We start from the raw sequence: 17,371 nt of genomic DNA, 5'->3' as shown, positions 1-17,371 counted from the left end.
CCAAGTTTGAACTCAATCTACTAATAGGTTTGGGCTGTAGGATCGTGGACAGGCAGACAGACGGACAGAATCGAGGGACCAACTTTAATTTAACTTGTCGTTTTTTCATGTTTCATTAAAATCTCGAATTTTAAATTTTTTACGAATGCAATACTTGTCACATAAGTCTTAAATGTAGCAAGTAAAAATATACACATTCATTATATACATTTTCAAGAAGCACTTACCAAAATAAGATGTATCGTAAACGACAAATTAAAAGTTTCAAAGCTTATTACGTCATTAATGAGGAAATTGCTAAAATTGTAAGGCTATTTTCCCAATTTATTTGATATATTTGTCTGTACCCATGAAAACTGCATTTCAAGAATACAACTACTTAATAGAAATTACTTCAAAACTTTAGGCTGTTGGTTAAGATGCAAACTTTAAATAAATAAATTAAAGAAATTCTTTTCTACTGATTCTCAAATAACGTACTACAGTCATAGTTTCCTAATCCCAAACTATAAACAAAAAAGGTACACCTAGACGTATATCCGTACTTTTGGTTGCACACATATTACTCTAGGTCATAATATTTACCAGTCCCAATTGAAGAACGCGAAGTTAACATGTAAATGCACGTTCAAAAAAAAAAAAAAAACAAATGGGGTGGCGCAACAGTCCGTTGTGAACCAGGGCCTAGTGACTTACAACTCTCAACCATTCCTGTGTGCGAGTACTGTTGTCAGGAATGGAAGGGACCTACAGTTTAATTCCGAATCCGAACGGCTAGTTTGAGAAAGTACTTTTTCATGACAAGAATTACTCTTGAAGGATTTGTCAATTCCTCGCAAGAGGCAGTACCCGCGAAATTTTTTTTTTTTTTTTTAAATTAAGGTGGCGCAGGCAGGGATTGAACCCAAGACCCCATGCATGACAGTCCAACGCACTAACTATCATGCACGTTAAGTACTTTTTTTAATCTATTAAATTACTTTTTTAATCATTTGAAACTAAGTTCACTAATGTGTATCTGAATTTCAATATTCCAAAAAAAGATCTTATAAGACAGCATTCGCCAAAACATCTACTTTTTCTTGAATTTAAGATAAAACTGAATTATATCTTTAAATACCTATAAGATGACATATAGATTTATTATCCACAAAATTCCAAATAAATCTTTTCACTAGAAAATATTTCAAAGATAAATTGTGCACTTTTCGTCCCAAAAAGAAACAAAAATATTATCATAAAAACCAACCCACCTTTTTGGCGTATTTTATGATCAACATACAACAGTTAATAATTCTTCCCAGAATTCATGATATTTTCCATTTCAATGAACTCAGTAAACTTATTTCACCCAGAAGAAAAATATTTATATACACCTCTTTTCAACAACAACAAAAAAAGGATGAATCCAAAAAATGTAAAATAGAATTTATTCCTTGAGCCTAATTTTGGCTGTTGTAACAGTTTTACGCAAAAACACCCACTTAATGGGGGCAAACGAAAAAAGGAAAAAAAAAGAAAAATAAAACACAAACATTTTTCATCTCTATAAGGACATTAGAATCCTTGGCAATAATATATTCTAACACACGTTTTCTTCGAACATACGAACACAAATCAGACAAAAAAGAAAAGAAAAACCGAAAACAACAACAACAAGAAAAATGTTGAGTTTTCTTCTACATCGAGTCGATATGCTTAGAAAGGAGAAAAATAAAAAGGTAGGTAAATTTTGTTAGCATATCCTTGGGATTACAAATATCCTTATCAGGAAACAAGAGTAATTTTTTATTTCCTACCATTCTTGTGCTTTCAGGCAAAAAAATAATATTGATCCTTCAGAGGCTGCTAACGCTGAGCTGGGCTGTTTGCTGTCTATATGTGTGTGTATTTGTGTGATTTCCATGAAAGTAATACCTTCTCGTCCTTTAGCATCTTTCCTATGACAAGTAGAATTAGAAATAGGAGAAGGACAAAACAAAAATGAAGAGAATGATAAGGAAATCGCATCAAATCGATTGAGTTTGAAGATAAACGATACACATAGATAGAAAATATCACAAAAAGTCCTTCAAAAAGAATTTCATGCATTTTTCCTCCTTAAAACGTTTACTCGACAAAAATATCCTTGAATTACCCACCTTCGCATCTATCTACACATCTTTACCTTTTCCAAAGAAAAATGGTTAAAAGCAAAAATAAAACGAAAAGAAAAGAAATCATTGATGCGATTGGAGTATTGCATTGTTATTGTAGTGTATATCTGTGTGTGAATGTGTGTGTGGGAAAATATTTTTGTGAAAGCCATTTTTGACACATATATACACAATACAAATATAAAATATCTTATACCCTAGTATGTCCTTATTTTTGCTGTTTCTGATTGTATTCCTTATAACTTTTTTGTTGTTGCTTCTGTCATTCTTCTGCTAAAAGGATATGATTTAATGCTTTTATTATCATTCTTGTGCCGAAGCGAAGGAAATTGAATTGAATTTTCAAGTGAAGAAAAAATTATAATTTTCTAGGAAAATTTACATTTAAATATCATCATCACTTGAGATTGAGATTGTAGATAAAGTACAAGTGCAGTTTTTTTTCTGAAATTCGATGGAAAAAGTCTTACCTATTACAATACTTGACCTTATAACATTCAATAATGGTTTTTATCTTGTATACAATTTAAGTGGGAAAAAATAAGTTTAGTTTGCTAACTTTTGTTCAATGGTGTTATATATTTTTTTGTATTATTATTCAATCCTTTATTTTGAAAATAAATTCTTTAGGTTATCTATAAAGTTATAAAATTAAGGAGGATAAAGTAGGATATTATTGGTTGTGTTGATAATTTGAGTTTTTTTTTTGTTGGAAAAAAGTTCTAGTAGTTTTTGTTTTTTTTTTTTTTTTTTTTAAGGCGAAACTTCGAACAAATTAATTATGATTTTTGTAACTTTTATGTTTATTCGCTGTAAAAAAGATGTTCTGGTTTAATTACACCACCTCACAGTTTAATATGAGTGGCTTTTCATTTGTATCCTTGTAACACGACACCTTGAACTTAGTTCTGGTTTTGAAAATTAATTTTTGTTTAGGGAATTGCTGTATAATTCTAAAGCAATTGTTTAATTAAGCTTTTAGATGTAAACAAACATACTTTTTTTTTAAGATTCAAAATAAAATAAGTTTTGAAGAACATATTTTGAAACTTCAACAAAATTAAAAAAAAAACTTGTTTACCCGAAAATAAATTCTTTATGTTGAGGACATTTTTAAAAGAAGCCAAAACTCACCTCTATTAAAAATTTAGAAAATAACCTGTGTTTAAAATATTGACAACATTTTTGTTATTAAGTTTTCAAATATCCAAAAAAAATTGTATTTAATTATTATAGTCTACTAACTTTGATTTTTTTTAATACAATCTACAATTTTATAGTAAAAAAGGATCCGCTCTGAATATTTTCTCAAATTTCCTTTTTTATTTTAAAGTACAATCCTTCTGGTTAATAATTTAAAATAATTTCAGTTAAATGGCTGCCTCGGCTGGACATGCAGTAGCCTACACGAACGGTACAACTTTTAAGCACATTATCGATTGTGTGCAGCTGTATATCACCAATGGCTTCAGGAATTTTGTCCTTTAAAGCGTCAAATGTCTTTGGCTTGTAGGCGTAACACTTATCTTTTCCGGAATCCCAAAAATAATTGTCCAACGGTGTCAAATTGCAGCTCTGCAATGGCTAAAGTACATGAGTTCTGCGGCTGATGATGCGATCTTCACAAACAGGGCGCAAAACATCGAGTTTCGCTTTGGCTGAGTGGCACGTAGCGCCCCGTGCTATTGAAAGCAAATTTTGCCAATATCCTCCTCATCAATTTTTGTGAACAAAAATTCGTTCAACCTGGCCCGATAACAATCGCCATTGACTGTAACGGCCTCTTCTTGCTCATTTTCGAAGAAAAATAGCCCAATTATGCCTTTGGACCAAAATCTGCACCAAACAGTGACTCGTTTTGGATGTATCAGCTTTTCAATGTATATATATGTGCGGGTTCTCTGTGTGTTGTTGAGAACAAAGGTGAATTGATGTTGATGGTGCTTTACGCACACTTTCTACCACAGAAGAAATATTCTTGGGTGTTTGCATTCTTTTTGGCTTTTCACGCTTTGGTTTATTGATGAGAATGCCAGTTTCTTTCACTGACGGTGCTTCTCTTCTTCCATAATCTGTACGCAATTTTCGTACGCATTGTGCAACATTACCATGATTTTCAACTTAATACCGCAATATTTTCCAGCGTTGTTCAAGTGTAAACACAACCATAGCCGTTCAGCGGATGGATAAAACTTATTATCTATCCAATCAGACATGAGCTAAGTGTTACCATTCACGAAATAGCACTAGTTGAAAAAGAAAACGTTAGATGGCGGACCCTTTATATTAACTAAATTTTGAGCTTAAAGTAGGGTCTGTAACAGTTTTTCGAATACAGGTGTTCAAAAATTATCTATTTTATTTTAATAATTGCAAATTATTCTACTAGTTGCCATTAAGTAAACCGTAACCCAAAAGACGATAAAAATAGCAAGAAATGAAAATGCATTATTATGATATAACTTTTGTCATAGCCAGAAATTCATTCTTGCAGTAACTTTTAAAAAAATTTAGCTTTTGTCCATAATTTCTAAGTCATTTTTTCAATTTCATTGTAAATTATTATTAACCACTTAAAAGTCAAACCTTAAAATATATTTTTTAGTCCAGTTATAGTCTGTTCTCTAGGCAGCAGAAAGAGTCGTTTTTGTACATCCGGTTGATCTAATTTTTTTGTCTAGGTGTTTATGGATTTGATCTTACAAGTAATCTAGGATTTCTACTTCCTTAGTTTTTTCAGGTATTGCCAATTTTAACCCTGATGGGCTACTGTCTTCACCATATTCGAAATCGCTTACTGTACACTTTACAATTTTAATCTAACTTATTTTTCTTCATTTTGATCCCAATCCCGTCTCTGTGTACCCAATACTTTCTCCTTCATTGTAAAAAAAAACACCGATTGGCAAAACAAGTGTAAAGTTTTACAGATTTTTATGATTTTTTTACATCTTGCGTTCTACAATTATTAATTAAGTCAATACCAAAAACCACCAAATGTTTATATATGTTTACTGGGCTATCAATAAAATGATATAATTATTTTAAACGAAGTTTGTAAATAATTTGTTGTTTCCTTATAAAACTATTCGAAAAACGAGTGAATAAAAACTCCAAAACATACAATTTCAAAAAATATTTGTTAACATTTTTAACTTCCAAATGCAAATTATTCGGTAGGTACGATTTAGGCTTTAACATTTCTCAACGTCTCAAGTTCCCTAGAATCTAAATTTATCCTATTTGGTTCGTACATTTGTGGCAAATTTCAGCGGCTATATATAAGAACAAGCAGAGATATTGACTTTAAATCAATTTTGCTTGACATAAGATAATAACATTAAAATATTCAGAAAGGACTTTGCAATTTTAAAAACAAATAATGAAAAATACTTTAATTAAGTTTATTCTTACTCATAGTGACGTCATACGAATTTGTTATAAAATAAAATAAAATATTTGTTACATCCACCATTTAACTGATAAAAATGATATTACCTTCAGAATAATTATTCTTCATCATATTCACCGGCTCGACAACAGAGTTTCGGTGTTGGTGTCTCTTCATTTATCCCGATAGCAAGCTGACGCTATCCAGTTGCGCACCCAAAGCTTCGGGAGTATTACCATAAAAAGGACTACCAAATACTTTGTGGGCTGGTTCATTTTTGCTTATGCGAGCTAGGTGTCCACTCCACCAGAATCTACCGAGCTTTACTTTTAACATGATATCTTCTTCAAGGTAGATGTCATACAGTTCATGATAGTGTAAGAGCTATCAGGGTTTTAAGTTGAAAAATACAAGGCTCTAAGTAAAACGTTTTGGACACTCATTTTTGTTTTTTGATGTATCATTCATGTTGATATCATTTTGACCTACAAATCGGAAAGAGTCAATTTTCGAATGGCCAAACCCCCCCTCCCCTCATGGCTGAAAAAAACCCATCAAACAGAGTTGAGTTTGATATAATGGTGCTTATATTTACGTCTCTGGAATGATCCTTTCTAAGGGTTGCACAATTCTCCATAAGACGTTCATCTCGAACGCGCCTAAAAGGTCAGAATGCTTTTCAAAAACCACAAAGGTGTCGGATCCATAGGCAAGTATTAGAAGACCAATAGTCCTATACAGCAGCACCTAAGAAATTTTGCTGAGGTTTTTGGATTTAAAAAGCTTTTTCAGGCTTTATTTGAATTATTGTAACCTCGATGAACAACATTCTTGACATCTGGTTAAATTTAGAAAAAAAGGAAGTATTTTTATTTTTTACAAAAAATAAAACCTTACCTATAAAATCACTTCACTTAAAATTTGAAATTAATGAATTTTCGACTTGAATATCTTGAGAACGAGCGAATATATAGATTTAAAAATATTATTGTCTCATAAAAAAAGTTGCTTTTGCAATTCAGTTTTTTAATTCACTACCCTCTTCTTTTGGATCTTTTTGGATCTTCAACGGAAGTACCCCCGAACAAACATCTTTAGATGTCATATGCAGGGATTGAACCCATTGCATTGTTAATTAGGGAATCAAAAATCGCGTGGTTTTAAACGAGTTGAAAACTGAATTTTTAATTTTTACTTTTTAGGGAGACTAAAGACCTCAGTAAGAGTATTTCAACCACCTCGATATTGCTAATCTCTAGGCTGCAACTTACTTTAGTCTTTTGGACATTATTGAGCGTTAATCATTGACTGATGATATCATCGTTGATTCATATACGTTACTTCAACACCATCACGACGCACGTCACATGAAATAGATAAATAGCCAGTTCCATTCATTCCATCAAGCTATTCAACCCTTATACTAGAATGCTCATTGGTATAACATCGAGCCCAATTTCGGTCGTATTGTAAGAACAGAGGTTCGTTCTTTAACCGTACTATGCGAATGTGGAATTCTTTACCACACTCTGTCTTTCACTGGTATAGTAGATGCAAGAATTCAAAACTAATCGTTTTTCTGGAATGCGAATGACTTGTGTGTTATTGAATTGAAGAACAATTAAAACATTTATCAATATAAATCAACTTCATTCATACGGCCATGTTGAGAACGTTTGCAGTGGCCGATTTCTTGGACCCAATGACTAGGGCACTTATTTTGGCCGAAATGGCTGTTATTTCGTGCTCTGTCGGCTCTGACCTCTTTTTCCGTTCGGTCGTTCGCCTTGGCATAAACCAATGGTTTAACATTTGTTCCAAAGAATATAGTCTAGATACCTTAAATCTAAAAAAAACGAGGTGGTCAATCGACTAGTCAATTTCTTAAGATAAAGTTAACATTTTTAATAAATCGGTTGTAAGGTGTGCTGTGTTTCCTATGGCACCATCTATTCTATTGAAACCAAATATCTTCCAATTCGATATAAATTTTAACTCGGGCCAAAAAGTAAACGGTTATCATGACGATATAATAACGCCGCCAACACCAAACTGTAATTTTTTGTAAATGAAGCTTTGAGTCACTGTGAATTTCCACCCGACCAAAAACGAAAGTTTTAAGTTTTTTTAGAAAGAAATAAGCTTCGTCACTTACTCGATATTATAACTAGCGTCATCAATATGGAAATAACATAATAGCCCTGAGACTACCAATGCACATAAAGTTTTGGCTAAAATGTTCAAAATAATTGGGACAAGTTTAATTGAAAATCAAAAAGGAGAATGTTTAAAACAGACTTTAAGTTAAACAAAGGAGTCTAAATTTTTAAATTCAAAAATTTAGTTATAATTTTAAAGTATATTTTCAAGCCCCTTAAAGACATTCGTAGATCTTGTAAATTAATTTGTTTCAAACTGTCTGTTAGAATAAACCGAAACAGAACTAAATTATAGGAACGGAGACGCCTCTTCAACACAATTCGCAATATCCCGGTAGTGAAAATCAAACCTTGAAACCTACACCTGTTGTCTTGGACAAATTATTTACAAATGATGTAAAAGCTTTTTTGACCAATTTTATTGTAGTACCCAAAGACTTTTTCCCCTTTTCAACTCAAAAGTGTCCCGGATTCAAAAAGGAGTAATAAACCAAAATAAATTAAAAGAGAAGAAAATCCTGTGAAACTGTAACACAAGCCCAATATAAACCATTCTTGAATAAAATTAGGAAAAATAAAACAAAAATATTTTTCTTTTCAGAATTCCAAATCATTTCTTAGCGTTTTTATTTTTAAATATTTCGAGTATCTTTCGACACAAAATCCAAAAATCCAAAAAACCAAACAGCTAAAATGTCCAATTACTGCGATCCTCTGTTGTCATCGTAGAATATCTTCAGTTTTGTGGAGCGTATTGTGGTTGAGGGTATGGGTATGGAAGGTATTGTGGAACTTGTTGAGAGTAAGCTCCGGCATAACCACCTGGGGCACATGGAACTGGGGCCAAGTTGGGTTGGCAGCTGAACAAGTAGTTCTTGGGGCATGGTGGAGCTGAGTATGAAGCACCACCGCCATAGCTGGAAGCGACCATACCTTCCTTCTTGTCAGTTTTGTCGGCCAAAACAACGCAGGCAACAGCAGCGAAAGCGATCAAAGCAGCGAAGAATTTCATGATGATTGAGAAGATAGTGTGTACAAAGCGATGAACTTGTAGTAACTGATGGTTAGGCTAAGCGATGGGTATGCATTTTATACTATTTTTGAGTTCTTCGGCTTAAAGTTCTGACTTATGCGGTAACCTACTAAGCAACACCCGGTTAAAATTTGTTTTTGATTTGTTAGCACTTTTCATGAACTGATTCACTACTTTTTATGCTTAAGAAAGAGTTCCGTGTCGCAATTTTGATTTTGTTTATGTTTTTCAAACTCATAATTAAAAGTACGAATAGTTTTTTATATTACTCATATTTGTTCTTTTTTCTTTAAGAATAATAGGCTCACACATGTTTTGAGTTATGATAACTTCTTTTCAAACCTTGTCGACATATTCTTGTTTTTTTTTTTTTTTCTTTTGGAAGTAATGACATAATTTTTTTTCTAAATAAACTATTGAAAAGGTACTTGACTTGATTTGGACAATTTTTCGTCTTTTCGCAATTTGATCTTCAGACTTGTCAACAAATATACATATCCGATAATGTTTTCAGATCAGAATCGGTTACAGTTACTGTTGGGTTTTCCGAATAAAAATCCAAACACTTATAAGACTTATAGCCATAATACACTTATAGCCATAATACACGTATATATCCATAATTTGGTTTTCAAAATTAGCATCCATTTTAAAACATTATTCAACAAGAGCTCTGGCATGGCAGTACAACTCACTAACAATCATGCCACGGTTACAACTCCATTCTAAGTTTAGAACTTATAACAACTTAATCCTTAAAAAATGCTGAACGGTTAAATAAAAGCGTTTTTGTATCAACTCAACAAATTGGTATTATAACTTTTTATGTACTAAAGAACCAAGAAATCTCAAAATAAACTTAAATATTGTTCCACAATTTCACAAGGCAAACATTGTGTGGCTATTACATTGAGGTATAGCATTAGATAATGAAAAAAAGGCTGATACCTAAAGATTCTCTAAGTTTTTACTAGAACATTGAAGTCTCTTTTACTACTAAGTAAAGCTTGTTAGAATTCTACCGCTTAATTGACGGTAGGCTCATAAAAGGTCTATCTGATTTCACATCTTTAAAGTAATAAAGAAACTAGTCCCAGGTTTTCTGGATTGTTCTTCGCGGGACCTTCCTATCATTTTAAAGCATCTATGTCGACCACGCACAAGAAATCTTGTATCTTTTTGGATTTTCGAATGACGAACATTCTAAACGACTTCTCCGCTCTTGCATACGGAACATACAATACTTTTTCGTCAGTCTTGTGGCATTTCTTCATGTTTCCATACGTGCACTATAATTTCATGACCAGCTCGATTTAAATTTGGCTCGCCATATTCAAACAGCTAGCTGGGGTGAATTGAAAGGGTGAAGCATGGTGTATAATGAGTCATGTTTCGGACATTTTTCGGTTATTCAGAGCTATTTGTATTTGGCTTTGCGTGCACACATTCTATATTGTTACATTGCTCGAAATGCAATATTCTTACCAGTTGCTTTGATCTCTTCGGCTGCTCTTAAGATACAGTTTACAATACTAACGACAGTATTTTTAAGGTGTTTCCACTTCTCTTCGGCGCCCGGAAATCTGGTCCCAAGACTCTTCCCCCATCTATCTCATTGAGGCCGAGTCCTATCGCTTGCCACAGGGTGTCTGATATTCACATGGCGTAGACCAGGCGTGTTGATTTGAACGTCCGTACGCCATACCTAGGAATGCAATACCTTGGTATGGTCGTACCGTCTTCAGGATCGAATATTGGCAACGTTCTATCAACGCGTTAGTTGACACTCAAGTGGCGTTGAGGATATCTTTACGCGGGAACATGATACTTGCTTCGACCAAGTTTTTTGATGATGGTAGTTCTAGGAGTCGAAGTCCGTTGTCTTTAGTTTTCTCATGCAAACTATGAGTACTTGCGTTATGCCTTAAAACCGGCTCTTGACAACCTATTTTCGCATTCAAATCCCCAAGAATGACTTTCGCATCATAACTTAATTACGCATTGAAGACCCTTTCAACCTTCTTGTAATAAGTTCTCTTCGTCAGAAGACTCCTTTCCAGGTTCGCGAAAGTTTGTGAGTTTGATGTTCTGAAATTTGCTTCGCACGCTAAGTGTATATAGCCTTTTGCTATCAACACCACACCTAGTTTAGAAAACTTAAACATTTAATAATACTTTAAGTTTACTCTATGAAAAGACTATCGAGCATAGCTACAACTATAGATTCTTCACAAAAGTGATCCTCCAGTTTCAAGAATATCAAAATAATTTTCTGAGGGACACAATTTACTCGAACCAAGCTTCTTGGAAAAGAAGTATGTATGTTATGGCTGCATATATATTTTGATCATGTAAGCCACATAAAATCTAAACACTATGAAAATTGAAAGTCGAACTCTGTAGATATATAGGTTCTTTTTCGATTGGACTTTTTTAACAAGATCAAGCTACTTGTCAAATTAAATTCCTAAAGAAGAAATTCTGGACCTAATGATGAACCAAGCCTCGAGGAAAAAGCGCTTAAAACCATATACATTCTTCATGTTTTGAGATAAAGAGAAAACAATTGAAAGCGTAGCGTAGAAAAGATGAATCAAAATCCAAAGTAAATAGAAAAACAAATATTTTTTCAATTCATTTAAAATTATTAAGCGTTTTTTATTTTATAACAATAAAGCTAAAACAAATAACAGCTAACAAAGTCCAGCTCGTAGAAAATCCTCATCAAATCATCTTATTGTCTTCAGTTTTGTGGTGCGTAGTGTGTGTATCCAGGGTGTGGAAGGTATTGTGGAACTTGTTGAGAGTAAGCTCCTGCATAACCAGCTGGAGCACATGGAACTGGAGCTACACTTGGTTGACAGCTGAAGAGGTAGTTCTTGGGGCATGGTGGAGCTGAGTATGATGCACCACCACCATAGCTGGGAGCAGCACCACCATAGCTGGATGAAACCATACCTTCCTTGTTCTTGTCCATTTTATCGGCCAAAACAACGCAGACAACAGCGGCGAAGGCAATCAAAGCAGCGAAGAATTTCATGATGATTAGGTAGATAGTGTGTACAAAGCTATGAACTTGTAGTAACTGATGGTTGAGCTAACGATGGATACGCATTTTATAGTATATTCAGTTTTTGACTTTACACACCCAATCGGATTCGGATCGTCATCATAAGCGATTTTAACTTTTTCATTTTATGCACTCAATTTTTTTGCTTGAATATCAGTTTTATTTTGCAATTGCTTTTGGTTTCTTTCTATACAAAGTAGGTTGTTTTTTAAGCATATACCTTGTGTAATATTTTAAATGTTGATTTTTTTTTTAATTTTGGGGTATTAATGAAAACGAACTTAAATAGTTACCTTTAGATTTTAATTAATTAACCTGGTCTTTTTTTATAACTTTTGTTTATACTTCATTCAAAAAAATTATTGGTGCTTATTCTTGAATAAGATACGAAGTTCTTTAAAAGTTACCAATCCTGCAATTAAGCAATAGGTTACCCAAATAACTATTCTTCTTTAAAAATATCCGTTCTTAAAGTTTTTTTTTTATATTTTTCAATATATAACGTATTAGTTATATTTTTCAATTTATTTCAAAAAATGTATTTCTGATTCTAGACCAGAACAAGCTAATATTTTGTGTGTTTAATAACAAATAGTTCAGTGTTTCAGGAGTCAGGATGTGTGACAGACTATAAATAAAATGTATTAAATATTAAAAATACTAAAACTGAATATTGAAGATTTGATAATAGATTTGAAGAACTGTCACACATTTTATTGCCAAAAAAAACTAGTTCAGAAATTGGACTTAGAAAATGTAATAAGTTTTCTTTCTTACTTACGAGTATGTACATCTCAAGAACTCAAAGTGATTTTGAACTACGGCCACCAAAAAATCATCGGAAGAGTATAATTAAAAACATAAGTAACAAAACCTTGTTGACTATTGTAATGAAACGGGTCTTTCTTATAGTGTAAAATGAATGGATTTTGTCACAATATAAAGTAAACTTAAAATTTTTCCTTCGGAGTTAATACGTATTTAGGTCTTTAAAAGTTTAAATAACGTTCCATATCTCGCTGATATCACTGAAAACTTCAAATCCTGCCTGCCAGTCGATGTTTCTAAAGAACATTTTTTTTTTTGAAGACCCTTGAGTATGGAAACATTTTGTTAGTGTTTTTGTGGGTTTTCGTTTTATTTAAAACTACTATTAGATTTTCAAAAATAAATGTTTATGAGAGCAAATTAGTTTAAAACCAATATCTTTATTTTTTTGCCCAAGAAATTGGAGTCGAAAATCAATGTAGCCTTTTTTTGAAGGTTTTAAGTTTTTGTAAAAAAATGTCAATTTGATTTTTCTAAAAAATGTTCGACATCAAAGATCATAATTCTTCGACACATAAAGTCGTTTTGTAGTTACTCATATTAGTAGCTAAAACACTGCCTGCTACTAAATTTTTGTTTCGTAACAAATTTGGGACGACAAATATTTTTTTTTTTATTTATAAACTAAAAACTTTAGCTGATAATTTTCTCGAATTGATACCAATTTTGTTCGCGTCACAATGCCTAGTATAAAATTTTATTGAAGTCGCTAGCTTCATTAATTCCAGAATTATTGTTGGTCTTCTGATGGTGTTATTGTAAAATAAAAGATATTTGAAATCAATGTGGCTTTTGGGATATGACCGACTTTCAAAAAGACTTTATCAGAATTTGAATTTTTTTATAAGGCTTTATGTTGCTACTATTTTTTAAGCAGCGGGTTTTGTGGCAATCTTTTTTCAGAGATTAAAACATTCTTCATTATTTAAAATGTGATTCGTTTGAGTTAATTTTGAATCACCTGTGTAAAATTGGTTATTTTTTCAGAGTTAGAAAAAATTCAAAAGGTGAAAATCGCAAAACTTTGGTAACGAAATAAGGTCGCTAGAAGTTATCTGCGAAAAGCCGGGTATATTTAGTTTATCAGCAATGTTTTCTACTGGGCGTACCTTACAACATCAGTAAAGCTTTCACTCTTTTCAAGTTACCTTACAATTTTACCGATTGCTTTTGAAGTATAAGGTGTTTATGAACGCAAAAATTGTTGTTGGATTGCTACTAAATTGAAACCTTTTAATGAATGATTCTATACAATCACATTAAAAACTCGAAGTTACTTCTACTTCTTGTTAAAAAAGTTATAATTCAAGCAATGAAATGATTTTCACTTTATTGCTCTGAAAAAATTTTGCATATGATCAAATGTTTGATTTAATAAACACCAAAGACCCAAATAAAAAAGATATTTTAGTTCTTGAGAACATTTGAAACAATTGATCTTTTTTTTTCTATGGAGAAAAAAGTCTTTCCGTAAATTAGGTAGATCCAATTTTTACTGTCCAGGTATTTATGACGGCGATCTTATAAAAAATCCAAGTTTTTCGAAATCATGGTCTAAACTAAACATGACAAAAATCTTTTTGCCGATAAACTGATACACACCCTATGACTTCTAGCTCACAAAATGTGCTTCATGTTGAACTCAATTTCTTCTCTGTGTACCAAATACTTTCCGAACTCGCTAGGAACGGTACAGTGTAGCCCATCCTACCACGTATTGCAAATATTGGCATACCAATCGCTACTTGTAAACTGTTGCTAATGCAAGACGCTGTGAGGAGGGCAGGCACCAGGTGGAACAACATTACCACGTGTCAGGTCACAAAAAAGATCTGGCCAACACTGGATTTAAAACTTTCAAGGTGCTTGCTATCTCTTAGCAGATCGCATATAAGCTCTATAATGGGTGTCATAACCGGACACTGTCTAATAGGAAAGCGCCGAATCTTTATGGACGATGAAGAGGAGGAAACAATTCTTCATCTTCTCTGTACATACCCTGCTCTGGCTCGAAAACAAAAGAATTATCTAAGAAAATTCTTCTTTAACGATCTAATTCATATCAGCATAATCAGCCTCTCACGTTTCGTAAGGGACTCAATCTGGTTCCATTGAGCTTAAGAGGAAGCCTCAAGATTCATGTGGTATCACAATGGGCCATTAAACTGGTCTTAGTGTGTCCGTTTCCATCTTGGCAGTCACTTTAACCTAACCTTACCTAACCTATCATAAACAAGTAACAAACAAATCAGAAATACCGGATTCAATAAAAGAGTTACTTTTCTTCAAATGACAAAGTTCATGCCCTTAATTCTAAATTCTCATTTTTTTATCTTTCCTACTTATTTTACTTGGATTTTTTTAAACAATGCGTTACTGTTGAATCAAATTACTGAAAAAGACATTTTGGAAATCTAACAGTGAATTTCATACTTTGATGAAGAATTAAGATAGCTTCATTTTTGCGACGATTGCTTCGAAAATATTAAAAAACCCACCTCTGTTTGTTTATTCCAGTGGTATTCTCGTTTCTCCAAATCTTTTTGTTTATATTTAAAAAGAAGGATACAGAATTGTCTTAACTTTAGTCTGACCTTAGTCGAGCTCTGTGTAAATTATCAAATGTCAGTTTTTTTTAAGTTCGTGCCCAGATCCAAAAGTCACTTCTTATGATACTTTTCATCATATACAAAGGGTTTAACTAGAAGTTTTAATTTAATAAACAAATATTAAAGAATTTATGGATATTTATGGAATCATAACATAAACGAAATCTTTGAGCACTTCAAGGAATTAATTTCGATAAAACATTTCTTCAGAATATTATCCCTCAAATTATTAGAAATATTCTTAAGAAATACTTTCTCTCAATTTTCTGCGAATCAATACCAAAAAGGCTTAAATGAACATTTTTTTCAAGAACAAAAACAAAATATACAAAAAACCACAAAATTCCTCAGAGTAAAGTGTTTTCAACCCAAAGAAAACCAGAATAACCAGAAAACAAAAAAAAAAGGAAAAACTAATATTTTTTTGTATCCATTCAAAATCATTGCGTTTTTATTTTATAACAATAAAGCCAAAACAAACAGCTAACAAAGTCCAGCTTATAATAGTTTCCAGTAGCCCAAAACAATGCTGTTGATAGCAGTTAAAGTTTATCCTCAGTATTGTTGATTGTATTGTTGGTAAGCGTTTTGTGGCAGCAAGTATTGTGGAACTTGCTCGGAGTAAGCTCCGGCATATCCACCAGCGGCACATGGAACTGGAGCCAAGTTTGGTTGACAGCTGAAAAGGTAGTTCTTGGGGCATGGTGGAGCTGAGTATGAAGCACCACCATAGCTGGGGGCAGCAGCACCATAGCTAGATGCTACCATACCGTCCTTGTTCTTGTCCATTTTATCGGCCAAAACAACGCAGACAACAGCGGCGAAGGCAATCAAAGCAGCGAAGAATTTCATGATGAGAAAGGTGTGTGGTTAGTTAGTGTACAAGGCACGAAGAACTGATGGTTGTGCTGAGCATTGAATACACATTTTATAGTAATTTGATTCAAGCACCGTTCTTGACTTATTCTTTAAAAAATGAAGTGTGCCAAATTGTCGCATAAGCAATTTCTGTGAGTGAAGTGCCGCCTAGTTATTATTTAGTGTTTTTTCGTAATATTAATATTTTTGATTGTGCGGTTTTAAGGGTTTTTTGTTTAATTTTCTGACATACTTTAATTCTGTCTAAAATTAATTTGTGTGACACACTTTTTATGTAATATTGAAAATTGAGAGGGTAAACATTTTAATTGAAAATTTCGTAAATTGGGAAATTTTATATTAATTCCTAGAATATGGAAATGATTTTATGTGTTACCCAATTTTGCGTTGACCTAAGTTCAATTTTAAGTTTTACAAGTGGTTTGCTGATTTCTTGAAAAAAGATTATGAAATATAAATATTTTGTATAGAATTTGAATTAGTCTATGGATTTCGATCTAGACAAAACTTAAAAGAATTAATAATGTTTTTTGAAAAAAGATAGCAACTATGTTTATGACATTAACAATTTCAATAAATACGATGCTTTTTAATAATGTAAATTGCTAAAAATCACGATTTAATTAATGTCATTCAACAAAATCAAACAAAAAGAAAACAGACTTTTTTCCACTTCACTAGCTTATGTTTTTAAGCCTAAAAATGCGTTTTGCATAATATTATGCAAAGTTTATGTTCCTTCCTTTTGAAAGTTCCATGGTTTTGAACAAAGTGGAACCGACAGAAATGTGGTATATTATTTGAAATTTTGAAAAAAAGTGTATAGCAAAATTTTAGTTAGTCAAAATTCTGTAGTTAAAAATGCGGGTATATTAAAACACACAATGTTTAAGAATAGGATAACACAACAATGTGTAATTAATTGTAGTTACTTAAAAAAAAATGTAAGACACAAATATGTGATATTAATGTTCTTTAATAAACGTTTCTGCTTGAAATTTGTTTGATCCTAAAAAATGGTTAGTTTTTGATTGTTAACGTTTGTTCATTCGATATTTTTGCTTTTCTTTCGAAATTTCTTTTGGAAGTATGTACGACTTAATTTGTCGGCTTTTATATGTATTTTTTTAATTTCTAGTTGAAAATTTGTGACTAAAAATGTTTGATAAATATTATTCTTACTTTACAACTTTGTTTTCAATTATGCTACCATATAGTTTATTTTAAAAAGAATGGTTTGATCAAG

At 32.3% G+C, this 17,371-nt stretch overlaps 4 protein-coding genes across 4 annotated transcripts in view; 1 reads left to right on the top strand and 3 right to left on the bottom strand.

Moving 5' to 3' along the window:
- LOC129939271 (protein rolling stone) overlaps positions 1-17,371 on the top strand; it is a 196,935-nt gene that overhangs the window by 133,902 nt on the left and 45,662 nt on the right. The gene's annotated exons all lie outside the window — the stretch shown is intronic.
- On the bottom strand, positions 8,380-8,778 carry LOC129939276 (vitelline membrane protein Vm34Ca-like). The gene has a single exon (XM_056047243.1). It carries the CDS (start codon positions 8,716-8,718, stop codon positions 8,443-8,445), a length of 276 nt encoding a protein of 91 aa, XP_055903218.1. The 5' UTR covers positions 8,719-8,778; the 3' UTR covers positions 8,380-8,442.
- LOC129947810 (vitelline membrane protein Vm34Ca-like) lies at positions 11,483-11,779 on the bottom strand. The gene has a single exon (XM_056058512.1). The coding sequence runs from the start codon at positions 11,777-11,779 to the stop codon at positions 11,483-11,485; it is 297 nt and encodes a 98-aa protein (XP_055914487.1).
- On the bottom strand, positions 15,653-16,168 carry LOC129939275 (vitelline membrane protein Vm26Aa-like). The gene has a single exon (XM_056047242.1). The coding sequence runs from the start codon at positions 16,096-16,098 to the stop codon at positions 15,802-15,804; it is 297 nt and encodes a 98-aa protein (XP_055903217.1). The 5' UTR covers positions 16,099-16,168; the 3' UTR covers positions 15,653-15,801.

This window comes from Eupeodes corollae, chromosome 1, assembly GCF_945859685.1.
Source record: "Eupeodes corollae chromosome 1, idEupCoro1.1, whole genome shotgun sequence".
In the NCBI taxonomy this organism is placed as follows: Eukaryota; Metazoa; Arthropoda; class Insecta; order Diptera; family Syrphidae; genus Eupeodes; species Eupeodes corollae.
This window is presented reverse-complemented; position numbering and strand designations above follow the sequence as displayed.